At 58.0% G+C, this 24,168-nt stretch overlaps 1 protein-coding gene, 1 pseudogene and 1 gene segment (V, D, J or C); all 3 read right to left on the reverse strand.

The window, feature by feature from the left end:
• LOC148591598 (T cell receptor delta constant-like) overlaps positions 1-5,879 on the reverse strand; it is a 29,375-nt gene extending 23,496 nt beyond the window's left edge. The window contains 1 exon segment of the C gene segment in view: positions 5,822-5,879. Within this exon segment, the coding sequence occupies positions 5,822-5,879 (58 nt within the window).
• The window catches only part of LOC104567290 (M1-specific T cell receptor alpha chain-like), a 193,197-nt gene that overhangs the window by 87,660 nt on the left and 81,369 nt on the right, over positions 1-24,168 (reverse strand). The window lies entirely within an intron of this gene.
• Positions 1-24,168, reverse strand: part of LOC148591597 (T cell receptor alpha variable 4 pseudogene) — a 128,111-nt pseudogene that overhangs the window by 46,188 nt on the left and 57,755 nt on the right.

Below are 24,168 nucleotides of genomic sequence, written 5' to 3' on the forward strand. Positions count from 1 at the left end.
TTTTTGAACTCATTTCTTGTAGTTCTTCTCTAAGGTGAGAGAAGGGATTGTTTCTTTTTCCAGGGTCTGGCACTGGAGGAGTTGATGTACGCTCCTTCCTTTCGCCATTACCTCGTTTCTGGAATGCTTCAATGAGACTGAGAATTACACCTGTGGGTTTACCTTGTATAGCAGCTCTTGGAATGCCTAGAGCCAGAGCTTTTCTCCATACTTCATTCCTACATTTCTTAAATTCAGTGTGTGAGGGCTGCTGCTCTTTCCCTTTGAGCTTGTTTTCAGTTCCCTGCTTTACTGGTCTCACTCTGTGATGTTCACTTTGGGGTTTAGAGTTTGCATTGTTGTTAGGATCACACCAACCCATCTCACGGCCATAATTAGCTATGCCGTGCATTAGCTCAGCCCAAGTGGGGAGCTGTCGATGGGGGTCATTAATACCTAATTGCTCATTGTGTTCGGTGTCCCGCCTTATCTCATCCCGTTTGGCCACCAGATAGTGCTTAAGGATGGCTGGGGCACCTCTTACCAGTGGTTTTAGCATTGCAGGATTTACTATAGCAGATATGGGCGCATTGTCAGGCCCTCGTTCATGCATGGCCTGGATACAGGCAGCTTTTGTGACAGCAATAGATATGTCACTTAATGATTTGATAGGAATTATGGAGGGTTCTCCCCGGTCCATTGCATCTATTCCTCCAGCCCAGTAGGCCACTCGGCTAGTGATTGAGTGGGGAGTAGCTGGTTGGTCAGGTCCTAGGTTTAGGAAAACACCAGGGCCCCAATAGCCGTTTGCTTCATCTCCACTCAGCATTATCCGATCTCCACCACTCAAGCAGACTCGCCACAGATATTCAGTTTCTGTTTCACCTGGTTTCCTGCTATACTTCTCTTGTAGGTTGGTTAGTTGTAAAGGGTCCCAGGGAATAGTCCTGGTAGTGTATCGCGGAGCACCACCTCGGGGTCCGTCAGTTCTTTCTGTTTTCACTATAGGTCGAGCCTCATATACAGGAGGTTCGGGGGGATATGAGGGGTCATTGTCATTGTCTGAGCTACTATCCTCAGAACTGAGGGAACTTCCCCAAATGTCCCCATCCCAATCCTCAGGGGATACTATCAGTTTCTTTATTTGTACCACATCAGGAGGGCGAGGAGCCCGTAAAAGCATCATTTCTACCTTTTCCTCCAATTTTTGCCTCTTTTCCTGTTCTTCTTGTAATTGCTTTTGTAATTGCTGGATCTTTAAGGATAACAGCAATTCAGTGTTTTTCCTTCCTTCTATTTCTACTCTAAGATCCTGTTCTGTTTTAGTCCTCTCTTTACGTTCTTGTTTTGCGGCTTCCAGACAAGTTCCCAGCATCTTACAAATAATACCCTTTCCTTTACCATCCTTTAAGGAACCTCTAGCCGACTTTAAATGTTCTTCCACAGCTTCCCAATCATGCCAGTTATCACGAGCCCACTCCTCTGAGAAGTTGGGACTCGGGTTCACTCCATGCCTCCGTAAATAATTAGTGATACAACTTGCCATCCTGCCGACTACGCCAATTTTGTCACGGAACGAGTGGTGGTGGGGGGTGAGTGACACAATGCACTTCACTCGTGGGAAAGAAATAGGAATAGGTTTTATTGGTAATGACAATGGTTTCACGAGATTCTATGGCAAGGTCACTTATTAGTTACTGCATGGAGGTTCAAGATATACACAGAATTATCAAGGACACCCTCCCGTTGGGTCACGAGGTTCAGACTGGACCCCCTTGCTTTCCAAACTCCTTCTGAGAGGAGTCTGGGTGCAGCTGAATCCAGTCCTAGTCCCAGACCTGGTCAACGGTTTATGACTAAGGGATTTGTGCACAGTTACAAAGTAAAGTTTACAAATTCAGAGAGAGAAAGGCGCGCTATAGTCACTTACCACAAATCTGTAGTGGGAAGGATCTCTTAACCTCGAGGAGTATCCTTGAGAGGCGTCCCTGCTCAAGGGGAGATCCCAGCATGCAGCCCGCTGCCAAGCAAGGAGAGCTCAATGGGCTCTTGGGCTGTCTCCGTATTTATGGGATAAGATGATTGACTGATAGTCATTCTTTTAATTCAGAAATGACCGTTGGCTGATGTACTCACAGTTAGCCTTATCTCCCCATCAGGATAGGGCCATCAGGACTGTTATTGATGGTTGATGTCTGGGTGGGGAAGAAATCAGGGAGGCAACTACCAGGATCAGATAATGTGGTAGTTAACACCTGAACAGGGCTACGTGTGAGAAGTCAGGATGAGCTGGGGAAGGAGCATATCCGTCACAAGGGGCAAAGAGTGCCCCTCTGTGAGCAAAGAGTGGGCCTTGGATAGTAGCCTTGCTGTCCCTGTGCCTCTCTGCATGACCTTGTGTTCTTTGGAAGAGAAGGAGGGAAAAACAAGGCACCATACCTCTCATTTTTTCTGCGCTTTGTGGTCTCGTAGAACTCTTCCTTTGTATGTGTTGGTTATTTCCCATCACTCTGTGTAGGGTGTAGAAGTAGCAGGGTAAGTTCCAGGGATGCAGGGCTAGAGAAGCCTAAATGCAGAACCTGCCCCCAGGGCAGGAGGTTCAGGACTCTCCCTGCCACAGTGGGTGTGCAGGGCCCTACATGGTGCTCTTCCAAACTGGTCCTGGGAGTAAAAGATTTGCATCATTGTGTCCCCACATCTCCTAACTGCTGTTCCCACACAAGACCCCTGAGCTTGGCCCCCCTTGCTTGGGATACCTCCGGCAGAGTTGTCCCATGCCCGATCCCAAGACTCTCTCCAGGCATCCTCCTCCTCTCCTAGCTCCTCCCTGTAACCCTTTCTCCAGGCCTCTTTCTGCCAGCAATGGCCACCTGGTCACCTCCAGTCAAGGCCCAATGGGCTCATGCCAGGCAGGGGAGGCACCGTGCTTAGTGCTGCAGTGAGGCTGAAGGGGGGATGTGTAAAGGAATGGTTAGAGAGTCGGGGCCATGCTCTCCCGGAGGGCCTGCACAACCCAGGCCTTCAGGTGGAGACTTGCCCTTGACCTTTCCTTGACCCGGTAACAAGAGGGAACTAGGCTGCCTGGAGAAGTAAATCGGATGCCTAGGCAACCGCAAATTGGGAGGAGCCCTGTTGTAATCCAAAGCACGGAAACATAACGCCAGCCAATGATATGTATACACAAACGCGGGCTGTAGCCAATAGGGAACTGTTTGAGGCGCGTGCACACCATGTGGGCGAGGTTTGACTATATAAAAGCGCTGTTATTGTGTTAAATAAACGAGCGAGATTCTTAACTCACATGGAGTGTATGTCTTGACTCCGGCCGACTTCCAACAGGGACGCAGCTCAGCCCCCACATATCAATACGGACTCCACCCTGCATGACAGCAGAATGGGGAGACTCTGCCCTTTGTACTCATACATCTTGGAAAGGAGGCAGAGCTTTTGTGGGGACCTTTCCATGCCTTTCCACGTGTAGGCCCTGACACCTTCCAGGAGGAAGAGGTGCCACCGTGTCATGATCACAACTATTGCCACCACTGGTGGATAGTTGTCACTCTCTGAGCCTCCAAGGGTATTGAGCTGTCCTCATCCCATCCTTCCCCAGGCACTCTTAACGTGGTGCCTTTGGGAGGAACTGCAGGGCATGGGTACAGGGAAATGGAGATGTGCAGGGTACAGGAGAGGCAGGGGCCCACTGGAGCTGGAGACTAGAAGGGAGAGGAGAAGGCAGAGATGCAAGGACATGGTTGGTGGAAAGTCCCCCACAGGGCAGGGGCAGGGGACCACCTGCCACATCATGGTCTCCCAGTGGGAAAGTACTTTGGGGTTCTCTGCAGCCCTTAAACACCGAGGAAGATTGGGACAGTTTTCTGGCCCAGAGTATCCACCAGATCCTCTTAATGGGGTTCTACTGCTGAAATCCATGCTTACTGCCAGTGTCGACAGGTATATGCATAACTGTACATGGAAACAGAAATTTAAAAAAAAACTGAGGGAGAGTCTTCAGGCTGCATTTCCAAGTATCAGTGGAGTCTGTGATGGGCTTTCCAGAGATGTGGCACGTAAAGGGTGAGAGATTCAGAGAGTTCTGTCTGCTGAGGGCCAGCTGGCCTCCGTCTTCACCTGGGAAGGAGCAGACACAAGAGCCAAGGATGAACCTATGCTGAGAGATCTGAAGCTGCTGCTGCAGAAGGATGCAAAACGGCCTCCTTATCTTAGATCAGAGCAGCATCCACATCTCCAGCTATGGTTGTGATGCGCCACAAGCCACTTTCCACAGTGCCCCCAGCTGTCCCTGTCATGGGGGAGGCTTTGAGGCAGACAGAGTTTCTGATGGAGGATGCAGCTCTGCAAATCTTGGACTGCAGGGAGTGCTTGGGGTCCTGTCCCCGACTAGAAAGGAGAGAGAGGATAATAAGAAAGCTAAGAAACTCTACTTGTAGTAAGGTAGATGACAGAGCACCTTAATTCTTTCTGTCAAATAAAGCCCCCATCAGCTGCAGGGGAAGCAGATCGTAAGCAGAGATGAGACTGAGGATTCCTGAGCAGCAGCAGAAAACAACATATAGACTTTTCCTTCTATGGTAGAGGTCCCATCTAACGCTGTCCTGACTGGCTGTATACACAGGGCAGAGATCAAAGAGAAGGCAAATGTTCACTGCCAAACTCTGCACCTGCTAAAGCTCAATACAGGTGAAATTCCTGGCATGCCAGGTTGGAGATGGAACATTTCATACAAAGCTGAAGGTCTCTTCCCTTGCTCTATCCTAAATCAGGAGAAACACTGGGAGGAAAGGGCTGATCAGTTCCCCAGTGTGGAGGCACAGTGCTCTCACAGACCCCAACACACCCAGGAAAGTCGGGCACACAGGAACACAGCTGGCAAAGAAGCAGGAAAGCCCCACACTCCCTCACTTGACCGCAGCACCAGAGCACCCAGGAAGAGCTGGGCCAGGCTGCACAGGACGCTCAGGCAACGTGCACTGCACCGCACACCTCTGGGCTTCCCACAAGAGCTCATGTCTGGCTCAGAAAGACCCTCACACCCCCAAACACACCTCCCTCCTGGGCGTCTTTTCCCTGCAAGCAGCCGAAAGGCCGCGTTTGGGAAGCAGCTCGTGCCCGGCGCCCTCTTCTGCTTTGTGGCTGCTTGAAGGAAATGCTGACTTGTCTGGACTCCCTCGCAGCCACTTCTTGTTCCACCCTGCTCAAGAGCTGCTTCACTGTGAGCGAAGCACCACAGTAATACACGGCTGTGTCTTCTAGCCTTGCTGCTCGAATCCTCAGGGTGAATCTGTTTGCAGAGCTCTGCACTATTCCCTCAAAGCGCTCTTTAAAGCCCTTTCCGTAGACATCACCCTCCCTGTAAATCCATGTGAGAGAGCCCTGCAGGTTCTGCCGGTACCAGTACATGATGTAGCTGCTCATGCTGCCTCCTCTCATCCTGCACTGGAATTCAGCTTCTTTTCCTTCTCTCACTGCCAGTGCCCCAGGGAGCTGCTCCAAGGCCACCTGGCCACTGACTGCTGTGGAGAGCAAGACAAAGCCACAGTCACCTTCAGAGTGGGCAAGGCGGAGCCCCCGTGGCAGCCCTGCAATGTCCCTGCTCCAGCAGGAGGGCTAAAGCCGATTCCTTGATCTCGTAAGTGGCCATGGTCAGAGGAACTCCCTGACTCGGGAGCCAGACCTTGCAAGGACAGACAAGACACCGTATTGCCCTCCAACCCACCCGTTCCCCACCAGATACAGCGCGGGGTGGGAGGTCGGGACAGAGGCGCCCGCAGCAGCCCCAGCCCGCCCAGCCCCGCGCTCGCTGCCCTCCCTGGGCGCCTCGCACCTGCCGCCAGCGCTGCCAGGGACACGGCCACGAGCCAAGGCAGCGTCGCGGGCGGCATCGCGCCCTGCCGCCCCGGGGCCGGGCCCGTAGCCGGGGCCGAGCGGGGCCGAGCGGCTCCGGCGGGAGGCGCAGAGCAGCAGAGCGGCCCCGCGCTCGGCCCCGCTCCTGCCCGCAGCGGCATCGCGGCCCCCGCGGCTGCGGCCGCCCCGCGGCTCCGCCCTCCCCCGCCCGCCGCGGAGCCGCCCCCGCTGCCGCGGCCCCCGGGCGGCAGGAGAAGGGCGCGCGGGGCCGAGCGGGCAGCGCTGGGGGCCCGGCCGAGCAAGGGCCAGCGGCAAAGCCCCGCATGGCCCTGCACACACGCACTTGGCGCCAGGGATGCTGAGAGCCTGCGCGGGCTCCTCGGGCCTCTGCAAAAAGGCCTCGCCAAGAAGCCTCCGGGCACTGCCCCGCGCAGCAGGGGAAGCTGCCTGCCTGCTCAGGGGCTGCTGGCGAGGCCCAAGCGGCTCAGGGGCTGCTCGGGGTGTGGGAGCTGCGGGGTTGACAGGGGCTGTGTGGAGTGAAGCAGAGCGAGGGGTGCTCTGCTCGCCTGGTAGACGCTGGCTGGAAGGGTCTGGGTGGGAACGCAGTGAATATGGGCAGGTTGGGAGCACCATTTTATCAGTGCTTCTCCCTCTGCTGCTCAGCGTTCCTGGGAATTGGAGCCAGATGCAGGTCTAGGGCGATGCAGACCAATGGCCGGTCCATCTTTCTCTGAGTTCTAGGTCCTTCCATTTTCCCATTTTGGAGGGCAGGGTCATTGAAGGAGTCATATGGGCTATGTGTCTTCTCTGCTTTGCCAGTACAGTGCTGGAGTTGCACTTGGTTGCACTGAGTTGACCTGAACGCTGCCTGCTACCAGGGCAGCTTTATTTCCATACTGCTTGTTCTGTGTATCACAGGACCTGGTCGAAAAAGGGGACCAGGGAAGACCTGTTGAGGAGCTAATGACTGTCAGTGGGGCTGTGGGCTATGGGGGAACAAAGGAGATGGCCAGGAATGGTGAGGAACAAAAGAGGCCCAAGCAGTTTGATGCTCCTGCTTGGCCAGCCCTAGCTCATGGAAGTGATATAAGCAAACTGGACTAGGCCGCAGTTTCAGGCTGCAGGCTCACAGGATACTTCCCCACGGTGCATACTCGACATCTTGCCCTGACCTCCTTGCCTGTCCTCTACCCACGGGCCAAAACACAATGTGGAGCAAAGACACTTCCCGCTACCATCCCCCTCCCTTCTGGGAGTCCCCGCTTTAGTCTCTTCTGTTGGGTACCTGCAGTCCCTGGGCCATCTCTGCCCTTCTCCTGGGCACCACTGAGAACTGCTGTGCCTGGTGGCAATATAGTAGTGGAGCAGCAGCAGCGCTTGGGGCAGAAGCAAAGCCCAGCTAGTGCGGACATGTAGGGGCACAGAAAAGGCCCTGAGATCTGTTGATCCCAAGATCTTCTTGAGCTCCCAGGACCCAGGCCAGGAAGACATGGAGCAAGAGCAAAGCCCCCTCACCTCAGCCCACTTCCTTCTCCCAGACAGAGCTGGGAGACAGCAGAGAGCCCCAGTCTGTGTGGTGGGGTCATGCTTGGTATGAGCTGGGCTTTGCTGGTCTTGGGACAAGGGCGGAGACTGAGGAGAAAGCAGAGCTCTGCCTTGGTGATTGCGTGATGCAGCAGCCACCCCTGTAAGCTGGGAAGAGGATAAGCCAAAGAGCAAAGTGGTGACTTGCCACCACCAGAACATGCTCTAGTTGCTCATTCCGCCCTTCTCGTCCTGCACTGCAAAGGGCCTCCCCCACCATGCAGGAAACACAGGGCCCCCTCACGGAGCTCTTTCCCCACCGCGTATCTTCACTCTTCCTCTCTGAATGCAGGGTGTCTACGCTTGAGCCCTACACTGCTTCAGTAGTAGACTGTATTGTGTGCAAGTCCTTTATTGTCTCCTGTAACCTCTCCTGAGCCTTGATCGCCCCCATTCTGTGGTTTTCAACCCTCTCCCATCTGCCTTGTAGTCACAGAGGTTTATGGAAATGGAGCTGTTCTCCCATCCCGAACACTTGGGTAGCTGTGGGGAAGGGTGGCATAGTGAGAGGGCGTTGGTTGGTGCTCACGTAGGGCCAACACTTGTGCTCAATACCCTCTCAGATCTTGAACACTGGCTTTGGGTCTTGCTGGGAGGAAACAGGTGATGCCAGAAACATAACTGCTGTCTGGCCTGAGCCCAGTGCACTCATGTCCCACGTCCCACAGGAGCAGCCCCATCCTCCCCTGACAAAAGCATCCCCTCAGCCAAGCACAGCAGGGCTGTTGCCAGCAACCTGGGCACAGACCCATAGGAACGCCAGTTTGAGGGACAGGCTGCAGCGTGAGGGGTCAGCACAGCCCCACGGGGCTATCTGGGCTGCAGGGGTGCCCTCAGTTCTGGGGCTGGCGCAGCCCTCTCCACCCCCTCCCTTGCCTGGCACGAGCATAAACCCAACACACTCAGTCCCTGTGGCTTGGGCTGCTCTCTGCCACTTCTCGGTTGGGCTCTGCCCGCAGAGCTGCTCTGCTGGCTTATCCCTTGCCTGGGGAGCCCTGTCTGGACACCGGGATTTTGGGCTGCTGCCCAGGGCCCATGGTCCACTCAGCTCTGTACCCCACATGGCTCCCTGTGCTCTGGGCTGGGCTCTCACACCAGGAAACGCAAAAGGGAGGTGGGGAGGAAGGTGATATTGCCAGCGCAGCCCTGAGAAGCTCTCATTGTGCTCCCTGCAGGCTGCAGTAATAGAGCGCACTGTCGGCCTCTTCCAGTGCCGCGATGCTCAAGGTGCCCGAGCTCACATCAGCCTGCCCAGAAAACCTCTTGTGGGCCAGAGGAGCTGAGTGGCTGTATGAGCCTCCCCGGCCCTTGCTCTGCACAATGTACTGCAGGGCCCTGCCGGGACGCTGCCGGTACCAGGCGACATAAATATAGGAGGAGTCGGAGCTGTAAGTGCATCGCAAGGTGGCCGTGCTGCCTGCTCGCCCCCACGCTGCAGACACTGTCGCCTCGATCGAGTCGCCTTGCCCGGATCCTGCAAGCAGAGCACGGCAGTTTAACCACCAGCACTTCACTCCAAGCAGCGCAAGGATAGAGGCCGTGCTGGGGGTGCAGCCCACCAGGATAGGATCAAAAAATGCTCTTTCCCAAAGCCAAAACCTCTGGAAGCCGGAGGAAAGGACGGAAGGGGAAAGGGGCACTGCAGGCAGGTCAAGCAGCCAGAGGTTGTTTGGTCCTGTGACATGTGCTGAACACCCCGGTCACACTTGAACACTGCCTTTGGGTCTGTGTGGGGAAGAGGAGCAGACGAATCCCAGGCAGGTAACCTTGTATGGGATTGCCACAGGGTGCACTTTGGAGGCGCAGCTCTCCTTGGGAACAGCCCTCAATGATGGGGGAGTCCCAGGGGAGCAGGGCACGCAGGCCCAGGGGCGCCTCTCCCCGTGCTCTGTTGCAGGTGACAATGGCTCAACCCTCCAAAACCAGCACCTAGTGCAGGAGTCACATTTGAGGAGGGAGACGCACTGGAGGCCAGACCAAAGGGCCTGTCATTATCCCAAGTCCACTGTAGAATCATGGAATTCCCTATCTAAGGACACGGATCCCCCTCGTGCTCTCTTGCCCCATGAAAACAAAAACAAAAAAAAAAAGGCAGGCCCCAGCCCTCCAAGCCCCGCGATCCCTGCCCAGCTCTCACCTGCCAGCATCGCTGCAAAGGACAGAGCCAGGAGCCACGGCACCATCCTGGGGGACATCAAGTCCTGCAGGGCTGGGGCAAAGCAGCCCTAGGGGCAGGCAGGGAGCAGCAGAGCTGAAGCCGCCCTTGCCTCTGCTCCTGCCTGCACTGGGATTGCAGCCCCTCGCGCCGGCAGCTCCACTGATGCCCTCCCCTATCCGGTGCTGCCCCCATGTCACAGCCCCTGCGCCCTGCCTGGTCCCATGCCATGGAGGCCATAAGCTGTGCGGAGGGGCCAGATGTGCAGCGGGCAGGGGGACAAGGCGCTTCCCAATGGGCTCTGCAGGGACACAGGAGGCTCAGGCCAGCCGGGCTGCGAGGAGGCACCGCAGCCCTGTGAGGCCACGCAGGACACACGGCGTGTTCAGTTCCCAGGGCGCCAGGGACCCCATCACCTCCTCTAGGCAGATCAGCACCAAGATCTAAGTGGGGAGGGGAAGAGCTGCACGAAAGACCCATGTTAGAGCTGGAGCCTGTCCTTGTGTGTGTGGTATAAGAAACAAATCGTCGGGAAAGTTCCCATGTACCGCTCCTGTGACATTGCCCCGTGCAGAGCAGCGGTGGCCCCAGACCTGCCTGGCTCTACCCTCCCCTCCAGTTACTACACGCCGGCCCAGGGACACTGTCAGCTGGTTTGTGTCACGGTGCAACCACATTTCCTGCCACTGTGACAATGGCACAGAAATAGCGGGCAGAGTCCTGGGGGCGCAGGTCATGCAGGGACAGAAACATCACAGCCTGTGAATTGTTGCGGGTGACAGTGGTTCGATTCTCCACTGCCGTACCATAATAAATGTAGTCAGAATCATCGCTAATGGTGGCCACCCACTTGAGTCCGTCAGCAGGGACCTCACGGTACCAATGTAAATCATAAACGCTGAAGCTGAATCCATATCCGTGGCAGGAGAGGCGAATGGATTCCCCAGGCGCTTTCACCCTTTCACCAGCCTCCACCAGCTGCAATTGGGCCTGGACCCCTGCGGTCAGAGAGGACAGGGAGCAGGGCAGTGCGCACACACACACACACAGTGGCAGCGCCTTTAGCAGGGACCCTTCCTGGGGACACGGACAGCCAACATCAGCCCTCATCCCTCTACACCCGGGAGAACGACCGGCCTTAGGAAAACCCAAGGTGGCTCCACAAGGTTGGGCTTGTCCCTGCCGGAGACGGCAGTTTTCGTGGGAGAAAGGAGATCGCCCCGAGGGAGCAGGAGGAGTGGGGTGGGAGACCGAGATAGAGGCCCCCGCAGCAGCCCCAGCCCGCCCAGCTCCGCGCTCGCTGCCCTCCCTGGGCGCCTCTCACCTCCCGCCAGCTCTGCCAGGGACACGGCCACGAGCCAAGGCACCATCGCGGGCGGCATCGCGCCCTGCCGCCCCGGGGCCGGGCCCGTAGCCGGGGCCGAGCGGGGCCGAGCGGCTCCGGCGGGAGGCGCAGAGCAGCAGAGCGGCGCCGCTCGGGCCGCTCCCGCCCGCCCCGCGCTCCTGCTCCCCCCGGCGGCAGCGCCGCGTCCTCTGCCCCGGTCCAGGCCCGTCCCGCCCCTCGCTGCCGCCGGCCCTTCCTCCGGGGAGGAGCAGCGGGGGCGCAGGGCGGTGCTGGCGGGGGCTCCTGGGCCCGCAGCGAGCGCGGCGCCCCCAAGGCCGCAGCTCCTCTCCTTGGGGTGCCCGGACACTGCCGCGAGGGGCCGGGCTCCTTGGCCCTGCGGCGCCTGGCCAAGAGGAGCCCTCCCTGCGCCGCCACCAAAACCTCCTCTTGCTCCCTCTCACCGCGCACTCCAGAGGCCGGAGCGCTCTGGGTGCTGCGAGCCAGGACGGAGCTCTGGAGCCGCCTGGGCACGGCATGGAGGAGAGCTGAGAGGGACCGAGGGAAGAACTCCACTTCCAGGACAACTGGGAGCTCCTCCTGAAGTGGAGCTCTCCCTGGGAAAGGCTCAGTGTCACCCCCAGCACTTGTCTCCCCCTGCTCTCCCACACCTTTGGTCTACAGCATGGTAAGAGGTTTGTAGAAGGGCAGAGCTGTGTATCCTGTCCCAGTGGGAATGGTGGGGAAGTCCCCAGTAGAGGCCCAGGGGTGCAGGGCAGTGTCAGGATGCCTCAGCTCATGGATTGAAGGTGAGGCTCAAGCCTCCAGCACTGGCACATATTGAATGCAGGAGGATTTGTAGGTGCTGTGAGTGACCCACTGGAGACTGGATCATAGGGGCATTCTGACACCCAAGCACCTGGTGCTCCTTGAAGGTGAAGCTGGACAGAGGGTAGGAGAGGTGTACAGAGTCCGCAGATGTGCCTAACCTTCCCTTGGCCTCCCCCAGCTGTACCTGAGTCCTCACCCCAGTTCATGCCCTTGGTGGGAGAGCCATGATGCCACCTCTGCCATGGCGGCCCTCATCAGGGCTGACCTTGGAGCTTTCCAGAAATATTGTCCATCTCTACAAAGACCCTCTGTCCCAGCCACAGGACCACACCCCCAGCAGGGAAGGAGGTTTCCACGGGACAGTGCACTCTGTCTAGGTGGAGTTGAGTCCTGGAGTGGGCCTTGGATAGTAGCCTTGCTGTCCCTGTGCCTCTCTGCAGGACCTTGTGTTCTTTGGAAGAGAAAGGGGAAAAAACAAGGCACCATACCTGTCATTTATTCTGCGCTTTGTGGTCTCGTAGAACTCTTCCTTTTATTTGTTGGTTATTTCCCATCACTCTGTGTAGGGTGTAGAAGTAGCAGGGTAAGTTCCAGGGATGGAGGGCTAGAGAAGCCTAAATCCAGAACGTGCCCCCAGGGCAGGAGGTTCAGGACTCTCCCTGCCACAGTGGATGTGCAGGGCCCTACATGGTGCTCTTCCAAACTGGTCCTGGGAGTAAAAGATTTGCATCATTGTGTCCCCACATCTCCTAACTGCTGTTCCCACACAAGACCTCTGAGCTTGGCCCCTCTTGCTTGGGATACCTCCAGCGGAGTTGTCCCATGTCCGATCCCAAGACTCTCTCCAGGCATCCTCTTCCTCTGCTCGTTCCTCCCTGTCACCCTTTCTCCAGGCCTCTTTCCGCCAGCAATGGCCACCTGGTCACCTCCAGTCAAGGCCCAATGGGCTCATGCCAGGCAGGGGAGGCACCGTGCTTAGTGCTGCAGTGAGGCTGAAGGGGGGACGTGTAGAGGAATGGTTAGAGAGTCGGGGCCATGCTCTCCCGGAGGGCCTGCACAACCCAGGCCTTCAGGTGGAGACTTGCCCTTGACCTTTCCTTGACCCAGTAACAAGAGGGAACTAGGCTGCCTGGAGAAGTAAATCGGATGCCTAGGCAACCGCAAATTGGGAGGAGCCCTGTTGTAATCCAAAGCACGCAAACATAATGCCAGCCAATGATATGTATACACAAATGTGGGCTGTAGCCAATAGGGAGCTGTTTGAGGCGCGTGCACACCATGTGGGCGAGGTTTGACTATATAAAAGCGTTGTTATTGTGTTAAATAAACGAGCGAGATTCTTAACTCACATTGAGTGTATGTCTTGACTCCGGCCGACTTCCAACAGGGACGCACCTCAGCCCCCACATATCAATACGGACTCCACCCTGCATGACAGCAGAATGGGGAGACTCTGCCCTGTGTACTCGTACTTCTTGGAAAGGAGGTAGAGCTTTTGTGGGGACCTTTCCATGTGTAGGCCCTGACACTTTCCAGGAGCAAGAGGTGCCACCGTGTCATGATCACAACTATTGCCACCACTGGTGGATAGTTGTTACCCTCTGAGCCTCCCAGGTTGTTGAGCTGTCCTCACCCCATCCTTCCCCAGGCACACTTAACGTGGTGCCTTTGGGAGGAACTGCAGGGCATGGGTACAGGGAAATGGAGATGCGCAGGGTGAGGGGGAGGCAGGAGCCCCACTGGAGCTGGAGACTAGAAGGGAGAGGAGAAGGCAGAGATGCAAGGACATGGTTGGTGGAAAGTCTCCCGCAGGGCAGGGGCAGGGGACCACCGGCCACATCATGGTCTCCCAGTGGGAAAGCGCTTTGGGGTTCTCTGCAGCCCTTAAACACTGAGGAGGATTGGGACAGTTTTCTGGCCCAGAGTATCCACCAGATCCTCTTAATGGGGTTCTACTGCTGAAATCCATGCTTACTGCCAGTGTCGACAGGTATATGCATAACTGTACATGGAAACAGAAATTAAAAAAAAACTGAGGGAGCGTCTTCAGGTTGCATTTCCAAGTATCAGTGGAGTCTGTGATGGGCTTTCCAGAGATGTGGCAGGTAAAGCGTGAGAGATTCAGAGAGCTCCATCTGCTGTGGGCCAGGAGTCCTCCGTCTTCACCTGGGAAGGAGCAGACACAAGAGCCAAGGATGAACCTATGCTGAGAGATCTGAAGCTGCTGCTGCAGAAGGATGCAAAACGGCCTCCTTATCTTAGATCAGAGCAGCATCCACATCCCCAGCTATGGTTGTGATGCGCCACAGGCCACTTTCCACAATGCCCCCAGCTGTCCCTGTCATGGGGGAAGCTTTGAGGCAGACAGAGTTTCTGATGGAGGATGCAGCTCTGCGAGTCTTGGGCTGCAGGGAGTGCTTGGGGTCCTGTCCCCGACTAGAAAGGAGAGAGAGGATAATAAGAAAGCTAAGAAGCTCTACTTGTAGTAAGGTAGATGACAGAGCACCTTAATTCTTTCTGTCAAATAAATCCCCCATCAGCTGCAGGGGAAGCAGATCGTAAGCAGAGATGAGACTGAGGCTTGCTGAGCAGCAGCAGAAAACAACGTATAGACATTTCCTTCTATGGTAGAGGTCCCATCTAACGCTGTCCTGACTGGCTGTATACACAGGGCAGAGATCAAAGAGAAGGGAAATCTTCACTGCCAAACTCTGCACCTGCTAAAGCTCAATACAGGTGAAATTCCTGGCATGCCAGGTTGGAGATGGAACATTTCATACAAAGCTGAAGGTCTCTTCCCTTGCTCTGTCCTAAATCAGGAGACACACTGGGAGGAAAGGGCTGATCAGTTCCCCAGTGTGGAGGCACAGCGCTCTCACAGACCCCAACACACCCAGCAAATTCGGGCACCCAGGGACACAGCTGGCAAAGAAGCAGGAAAGCCCCACACTCACTCCCTCACTTGGCAGCAACACCAGAGCACCCAGGAAGAGCTGGGCCAGGCTGCACAGGACGCTCAGGCAATGTGCACTGCACCTCACACCTCTGGACTTCCCACAAGTGCTCATGTCTGGCTCAGAAAGACCCTCACACCCCCAAACACACCTCCCTCCTGGGCGTCTTTTCCCTGCAAGCAGCCGAAAGGCCGCGTTTGGGAAGCAGCTCTTGCCTGGCGCCCCCTTCTGCTTTGTGGCTGCTTGAAGGAAATGCTGACTTGCCTGGACTCCCTCGCAGCCAATTCTTGTTCCACCCTGCTCAAGAGCTGCTTCACTGTGAGCCGAGCACCACAGTAATACACAGCTGTGTCCTCTAGCCTTGCTGCTCGAATCCTCAGGGTGAATCTGTTTGCAGAGCTCTGCACTATTCCCTGAAACCGCTCTTTAAAGCCCTCTCCGTAGACATCACCCTCCCTGTAAATCCATGTGAGAGAGCCCTGAAGGTTCTGCCGGTACCAGTACATGTAGTAGCTGCTCATGCTGTCTCCTCTCATGCTGCACTGGAATTCGGCTTCTTCGCCTTCTCGCACTGCCAGTGCCCCAGGGAGCTGTTCCAAGGCCACCTGGCCGCTGACTGCTGTGGAGAGCAAGACAGAGCCACGGTCACCTTGAGAGTGGATAAGGGGGAAGACATCCCCGATAGAAGCACTGCAATGTCCCTGCTCCAACAGGAGGGCTAAAGCCGACTCACTGATCCAAACAGATGTTCATGGTCAGAGAAACTGCCTGACTCGGGAGCCAGGCCTTGTGAGGACAAACAAGTCACCGTATTGCCCTCCTACCCTCCCGTTCCCCACTAGATACAGAGCGGGGTGGGAGACCAGGGCAGAGGCGCCTGAAGCAGCCCCAGCCAACCCATCCCCGTGCTCGCTGCCCTCCCTGGGCGCCTCTCACCTGCCGCCAGCGCTGCCAGGGACACGGCCACGAGCCAAGGCACCATCGCGGGCGGCATCGCGCCCTGCCGCCCCGGGGCCGGACCCGTAGCCGGGGTCGAGCGGGGCCGAGCGGGGCCGAGCGGCTCCGGCGGGAGGCGCAGAGCAGCAGAGCGGCGCCGCGCTCGGCCCCGCTCCTGCCCGCAGCGGCATCGCGGCCCCCGCGGCTGCGGCCGCCCCGCGGCTCCGCCCTCCCCCGCCCGCCGCGGAGCCGCCCCCGCTGCCGCGGCCCCCGGGCGGCAGGAGAAGGGCGCGCGGGGCCGAGCGGGCAGCGTGGGGGGCCCGGCCGAGCAAGGGCCAGCGGCAGAGCAGGAGCGCGGCGCCCTGCACGGCCCCGCACACATGCACTTGGCGCCAGGGCCGCTGCGAGGCTGCGCAGGATCCTCGGGCCTCTGCAAAGAGGCCTTGCCAAGAAGCCCCCGGGCACTGCCCCGCGCAGCAGGGGAAGCTGCCTGCCTGCTCAGGGGCTGCTGGCGAGGCCCGAGCAGCTCAGGGGCTGCTCGAGGTGTGGGAGCTGCAGGGATGGCTGGGGCCATGTGGAGTGAAGCAGAGCGAGGGGTGCCCTGCTCGCCTGGCAGACGCTGGCTGGAAGGGTCTGGGTGGGAACGCAGTGAGTCTGGGCAGGCTGGGAGCACCATCTTATCAGTGCTTCTCCCTCTGCTGCTCAGTGTTCCTGGGAATTGGAGCCAGATGCAGGTCTAGTGTGATGCAGACCAGTGGACAGCAGGTCTTTCTCTGAGTTCTAGCTCCTTCCAGTTTCCCATTTTGGAGGGCAGGGTCATTGAAGGAGTCATATGGGCTATGTGTCCTCTCTGCTTCACCACTGCACTGCTGAAGTAGCACTGAGTTGCACCAAGTTGACCGAACGCTGCCTGCTACCAGGGCAGCTTTATTTCCATACTGCTTGTTCTGTGTATCACAGGACCTGGTCGAAAAAGGGGACCTGAGAAGACCTGTGGAGGAGCTAATGACTGTCAATGGGGCTGTGGGCTATGGGGGAACAAAGGAGATGGCTTGGAATGGTGAGGAACAAAAGAGGCCCAAGCAGTTTGATGCTCCTGCTTGGCCAGCCCTAGCTCATGGAAGTGATGTAAGCAAACTGGACTAGGCCCCAGTTTCAGGCTGCAGGCTCACAGGACACTTCCCCACGGTGCACACTTGACATCTTGCCCTGACCTCCTTGCCCATCCTCTACCCACGGGCCAAAACACAATGTGGAGCAAAGACACTTCCCGCTACCATCCCCCTCCCTTCTGGGAGTCCCCGCTTTAGTCTCTTCTGTTGGGTACCTGCAGTCCCTGGGCCATCTCTGCCCTTCTCCTGGGCACCACTGAGAACTGCTGTGCCTGGTGGCAATATAGTAGTGGAGCAGCAGCAGTGCTTGGGGCAGGAGCAAAGCCCAGCTGGTGCGGACGTGTAGGGGCACAGAAAAGGCTCTGAGATCTGTTGATCCCAGGATCTTCTTGAGCCCCCAGGACCCAGGCCAGGAAGACATGAAGCAAGAGCAGAGCCACCTCACCTCAGCCCACTTCCTTCTCCCAGACAGAGCTGGGAGACAGCAGAGAGCCCCAGTCTGTGTGGTGGGGTCATGCTTGGTATGAGCTGGGCTTTGCTGGTCTTGGGACAAGGGCGGAGACTAAGGAGAAAGCAGAGCTCTGCCTTGGTGATTGCCCAAAGCAGCAGCCACCCCTGTATGCTGGGAGGAGAAGCCAAAGAGCAAAGTGGTGACTTGACAGCACCAGAACATGCTCTAGTTGCTCATCCCACCCCTCTCGTCCTGCACTGAAAGGGCCTCCCCGACCATGTGGGAAACACAGGGCCCCCTCACGGAGCTCTTTCCCCATCGCTTATCTTCGCCCTTGCTGTCTGAATGCAGGTGGTCTACACTTGAGCCCTACACTGCTTCAGTAGCAGAGTGTATTGTGTCTAAGTCCCTTATTGTCTCCTGTTTAACCTCTCCTGAGCCTTCATTACCCCTACTCTGCATTGTTTAACCCTCTGCCATCTGCCTTGTAGTCACAGAGGTTCATGGAAATGGAGCTGTTCTCCCTTCCCAAACACTTGGGTAGCTGTGGGGAAGGGTGGCATAGTGAGAGGGCGTTGGTTGGTGCTCACGTAGGGCCAACACTTGTGCTCAGTATCCTCTCTGGTCTTGTACACTGGCTTTGGGTCTTGCTGGGAGGAAACAGGTGATGCCAGAAAAATAACTGCTGTCTGGCCTGAGCCCAGTGCACTCATGTCCCACATCCCACGGGAATAGCCCCAAGCTCCCCCGGCAAAAGCCTCCCCTCAGCCAAGCACAGCAGGGCTGTTGCCAGCAACCTGGGCACAGGCCCATAGGAACGCCAGTTTGAGGGACAGGCTGCGGTGTGAGGGGTCAGCACAGCCCCATGGGGCTATCTGGGCTGCAGGGGTGCCCTCAGTTCTGGGGCTGGCGCAGCCCTCTCCACCCCCTCCCTTGCCTGGCATGAGCATAAACCCAACACACGCGGACCGTGTGGCTCGGGCTGCTCTCTGCCACTTCTCGGTTGGGCTCTGCCCACGGAGCTGCTCTGCCAGCTTTTCCCTTGCCTGGGGAGCCCTGCGAGCCCTGTCTGGACACCTGGATGTTGGGCTGCTGCCCAGGGCCCGTGGTCCGCTCAGCTCTGTACCCCACGTGGCTCCCTGTGTCCTGGGCTGGGCTCTCACACCAGGAAATGCAAAAGGGAGGTGGGGGGGAAAGGTGATATTGCCAGCACAGCTGTGAGCAGCTCTCACCGTGCTTCCTGCAGGCTGCAGTAATAGAGCGCACTGTCGGCCTCTTCCAGCGCCGCGATGCTCAAGGTGCCCGAGCTCTCATCAGCCCGCCCAGAAAACCTCTTGTGGGCCAGAGGAGCTGAGTGGCTGTATGAGCCTCCCCAGCCCTTGCTCTGCACAATGTACTGCAGGGCCCTGCCAGGATGCTGCCGATACCAGGCCACATAAATATAGGAGGAGTCGGAGCTGTAAGTGCATTGCAAGGTGGCTGTGCTGCCTGCTCGCCCCCACGCTGCAGACACTGTCGCCTCGATCGAGTCGCCTCGCCCAGATCCTGCAAGCAGAGCACGGCAGTTTAACCACCAGCACTTCACTCCAAGCAGCGAAAGGATAGAGGCCGTGCTGAGGGTGCAGCCCGCCATGATAGGATCAAGAAATGCTCTTTCCCAAAGTGAAAAACCTCTGGAAGCCGGAGGAAAGGAGGGAAGGGGAAAGGGGCACTGCAGGCAGGTCAAGCAGCCAGAGGTTGCTTGGGGCTGTGGCATGTGCTGAACACCCCGGTCACACTTGAACACTGCATTTGGGTCTGTGTGGGGAAGAGGAGCAGACGAATCCCAGGCAGGTAACCTTGTATGGGATGGCCACAGGGTGCACTTTGGAGGGTCAGCTCTCCTTGGGAACAGCCCTCAATGATGGCGAGGGGCTCCAGGGGAGCAGGGCACGCAGGCCCAGGGGCGCCTCTCCCTGCACTCTTTTGCAGGTGACGATGGCTCAACCCTCCAAAACCAGCACCTAGTGCAGGAGTTACATTTCAGATGGGAGACCCACTTGAGGCCAGAGCAAAGGGCCTGTCATTATCCCAAGCCCACTGTAGAATCATGGTATTACCTATCCAGGGATATGGATCCCACTCGTACTCTCTTGCCCTATGAAAAAAAAAAAAAAACAAAGAAAAACGCAGGCGCGAGCCCACCAAGCCCCGCGATCCCTGCCCAGCTCTCACCCGCCAGCATCACTGCAAAGGACAGAGCCAGAAGCCAGGGCACCATCCTGGGGGACATCAAGTCCTGCAGGGACAGGGGCAAAGCAGCCCTAGGGGCAGGGGGGGAGCAGCAGAGCTGAAGCCGCCCTCGCCTCTGCTGCTGCCTGCACTGGGATTGCAGCCCTTCACTGCCAGCAGCTCCCCTGATGCCTTCCCCTATCCAATCCTGCCCCTGTGTCACAGCCCCTGCGCCCTGCCTGGTCCCATGCCATGGAGGCCATAAGCTGTGTGGATGGGCCAGATGTGCAGCGGGCAGGGGAACAAGGCGCTTCCAATAGGCTCTGCAGGGACACGGGAGGCTCAGGCCAGCCGGGCTACGAGGAGGCACCGCAGCCCCGTGGGGCCAGGCAGGGCACATGCCGTGTACAGGTCCCAGGGTGCCAGGGACCCCATCACCTCTTCTAGGCAGATCAGCACCAAGATCTAAGTGGGGAGGGGAAGAGCTGCACGAAAGACCCATGTTAGAGCTGGAGCCTGTCCTTGTGTGTGTGGTGTAAGAATGGAGTGTTGGGGGAAAAGGTCCCATGTGCCGCTCCTGTGACATTGCCCCGTGCAGAGCAGTGGTGGCCCCAGACCTGCCTGGCTCTACCCTCCCCTCCAGTTACCACACCCCAGCTGAGGGCTGTCAGCTGGTTTGTGTCACTGTGCAACCACGTTTCCTGCCACTGTGACAATGGCACAGAAATAGCAGGCAGAGTCCTGGGGGCGCAGGGCATGCAGGGAGAGAAACGTCACGGATCGTGAATTTTGGCGGGTGACAGTGGCTCGCCCTTCCACTGTCGAACCGTAACGAATATAGGCAGAATCATGGCTAATGGTGGCCACCCACTTGAGTCCATCACCAGGGGCCTGACGGTACCAACGTAAATAAGGAACACTGAAGTTGAATCCATATCCGTGGCAGGAGAGGCGAATGGATTCCCCAGGCGCTTTCACCTTCCCACCAGCCTCCACCAGCTGCCATTGGGCCTGGACCCCTGTGGACAGAGAGGACAGGGAGCAAGGCAGTGCGTGCGCACACACACACACAGTGGCGGCTTCTTCAACAGCTGCTTCCAGGGACCCTTACTGGGGACACAGAGAGGCAACATCATCCCACATCCCTCTATACCCGGGAGAATGACTGGGTTTAGGAAAACCCAAGGCAGCTCCAAAAGGCTGAGCTTGTCCCCGCGGGAGAAGGCAGTTTTCCTGGGAGGAAGGAGAGCACCCCGAGGGAGATGGAGGAGCAAGGTGGGAGGCCGGGGCAGAGGCTCCCGCAGCAGCCCCAGCCCGCCCAGCCCTGCGCTCGCTGCCCTCCCTGGGCGCCTCTCACCTGCCGCCAGCGCTGCCAGGGACACGGCCACGAGCCAAGGCACCATCGCGGGCAGCATCGCGCCCTGCCGCCCCGGGGCCGGGCCCGTAGCCGGGGCCAAGCGGGGCCGAGCGGCTCCGGCGGGAGGCGCAGAGCAGCAGAGCGGCGCCGCTCGGGCCGCTCCCGCCCGCCCCGCGCTCCTGCTCCCCCCGGCGGCAGCGCCGCGGCCTCTGCCCCGGCCCAGGCCCGTCCCGCCCCTCGCTGCCGCCGGCCCTTCCTCCGGGGAGGAGCAGCGGGGGCGCAGGGCGGTGCCGGCGGGCGCCCCCAAGGCCGCAGCTCCTCTCCCTTGGGTTCCTGTCCCTGTACGAATGAGGAAGAGGCCCAGGGATGCAGGGCGTGCAGGCCAGTGTCCAGACGCCTCAGCCCATGGATTGAGAGTGAGGCTCAAGCCTCCAGCACTGGCACATATTGAACAGCAGGATTATGTGTAGGTGCTGTGAGTGACACACTGGAGGCTGGATAACAGGGGCTTTCTGACAACCAAGCACCTGATGCTCCTTGAAGGTGAAGCTCCAGGTGCAGCTGTGTCAGCAGGTGATGCAGAGAGTAAATCCCAGGATTACTGCCAACTTGACCCTCAAAGGATATTGCAAAGTCCCATGATAGGATGTTGCTGCACTAGGTGTCACAGGTCTTTGACAGGAGTTTGCCAGCTGCAGACACAGGTATAGCTGGAGACTACTGTTGCAGGGGAAGCAGGTCTGAAACAGAGATGAGACTGAGGTTTCCTGAGTAGCAGCAGAAAACAACGTATAGACATTTCCTTCCATGGTAGAGGTCCTGTCTAACACTGTCCTGACTGACTGTATACACAGGGCAGAGATCAAAGAGAAGGGAAATCTTCACTAGCAAACTCTGCACCTGCTAACAGCTCCATGGAGGTGGAATGCCTGGCATGTCAGGTTGGAGATGGAACATTTTATACAAAGCTCAAGGTCTCTTCCCTTGCTCTATCTTAAATCAGGAGAGACACTGGGAGGAAAGGGCTGATCAGTTCCCCAGGGTGGAGGCACAGTGCTCTCACAGACCCCAACACACCCAGCAACGTTGGGCACACACGGACACAGCTGGCAAAGAAGCAGGAAAGCCCCACACTCACTCCCTCACTTGACAGCAGCACCAGAGAACCCAGGAAGAGCTGGGCCAGGCTGCACAGGACGCTCAGGCAACGTGCACTGCACCGCACACCTCTGGACTTCCCACAAGAGCCCATGTCTGGGTCAGAAAGAACCTCACACCCCCAAACACACCTCCCTCCTGGGCGTCTTTTCCCTGCAAGCAGCCAAAAGGCCGCGTTTGGGAAGCAGTTCGTGCCTGGCGCCCCCTTCTGCTTTGTGGCTGCTTGAAGGAAATGCTGACTTGCCTGGACTCCCTCGCAGCCACTTCTTGTTCCACCCTACTCAAGAGCTGCTTCACTGTGAGCCAAGCACCACAGTAATACATGGCTGTGTCCTCTGGTCTTGCTGCTCGAATCCTCAGGGTGAATCTGTTTGCAGAGCTCTGCACTATTCCCTCAAAGCGCTGTTTAAAGCCCTCTCCATAGGCATCACCCTCCCTGCAAATCCATGTGAGAGCGCCCTGCAGGTTCTGCCGGTACCAGTACATGTAGTAGTTGCCCATGCTGCCTCCTCTCATCCAGCACTGGAATTCGGCTTCCTTGCCTTCTCTCATTGCCATTGCCCCAGGGAGCTGCTCCAAGGCCACCTGGCCGCTGACTGCTGTAGAGAGCAAGACAGAGCCACGGTCACCATGAGTGGGCAAGGGGAGAGCAGCCCCAGTGACAGTCCTGCCATGTCCCTGCTTCAGCAGGAGGTCTAAAGCCGATTCCTTGACCCCAGTAAATGGCCATGGTCAGAGGAACTCCCTGACTCAGGAGCCAGGCCTTGCGAGGACAGACAAGACACTGTATCGTCCTCCTACTCTCCCATTCCCCACTAGATATAGAGCAGGGTGGGAGGCTGGGGCAGAGGCGCCCGCAGCAGCCCCAGCCCGCCTAGCCCTGCGCTCTCTGCCCTCCCTGGGCGCCTCTCACCTGCCGCCAGCGCTGCCAGGGACACGGCCACGAGCCAAGGCACCATCGCGGGCGGCATCGCGCCCTGCCGCCCCGGGGCCGGGCCCGTAGCCGGGGCTGAGCGGGGCCGAGCGGCTCCGGCGGGAGGCGCAGAGCAGCAGAGCGGCGCCGCGCTCGGCCCCGCTCCTGCCCGCAGCGGCATCGCGGCCCCCGCGGCTGCGGCCGCCCCGCGGCTCCGCCCTCCCCCGCCCGCCGCGGAGCCGCCCCCGCTGCCGCGGCCCCCGGGCGGCAGGAGAAGGGCGCGCGGGGCCGAGCGGGCAGCGCGGGGGGTCCGGCCGAGCAAGGGCCAGCGGCAGAGCAGGAGCGCGGCGCCCCGCACGGCCCCACACACACGCACTTGGTGCCCATTTTTCACAGCTCGAGACAGAGCTGTAGGTGACCGAAGGAAAAAATCCATTTCCAGCATGACTCGAATCACCTAATGGAGTGCTGTGATAGCCCAGGTCTCGCTAGGAAAAGCCCCAAGGTCCCCCTCCAGCACTCATTCTCCTCTCTTGTACCTTGGGTTTGGGCCATGGCAAGGGGTTTGTAGAAGGGCAGAGCTGTGTTTCCTGTCCCCAAGGGATAGGTAGGGAAGTCTCCAATAGAGGCCCAGGGGTGCAGGGCGTGCAGGGCAGTGTCAAGAAGCCTCAGCCCTTGGATTGTCTGAGGAGGGGGTGTCTTCATCCTCCAGCACTGGCACATACTGAATGCCGGAGGATTAGTAACTGCTGTGAGTGACCTGCTGGAGACTGGATCGCAGGGGCGTTCTGACACCCAAGCCCCTGGTGCTCCTTGGAGGTGAAGCTGGACAGAGGGTAGGAGAGGTGTAGAGAGTCCCCAGATGTGCCCAACCCTCCTACTCTGTGTAGGTGGAGATGGGCCCTGCCTTGGGCCTTGACTGTACAAAGCTACAGCACCAAGGATGATTGAGGAGCCTTGAGTGTCTTCCCCATTGGACCTTTCCATGTCCAGCATGTTGCTACTGAACTGCCGTCACTGCCAACAGGGCTGAGCGACAGTATGGGGACCACTCCATCCTACTAAAACCCACTCAACTGCACCCCATGCTCTGCTCTAGAGCATCCATGCATTCCGCTCTCGGGTACTGCACTTAAACCTGCCTTCTGCTCTCTGCACTCAAACAGCAAATGGAAGTACCTGTCCGAAGCAAACAGCCTGCTGTTCCTATGCCTCTCTCCATGACCATGTCCTTTTTGGAAGGCCGGTGGGGAAACAGAGGGCTCAACTGCTCTCTAAGAACAACAAAGCTGTTGAAGGGGCTGGAGCACATTCCTTAGGAGGAGCAGCTGAGGGTTCTCAGGT

Source organism: Tinamus guttatus, unplaced genomic scaffold (genome assembly GCF_059628265.1).
Source record: "Tinamus guttatus ecotype Peru unplaced genomic scaffold, ASM5962826v1 Tinamus_guttatus_pri_ptg000732l, whole genome shotgun sequence".
NCBI classification, from domain to species: Eukaryota; Metazoa; Chordata; class Aves; order Tinamiformes; family Tinamidae; genus Tinamus; species Tinamus guttatus.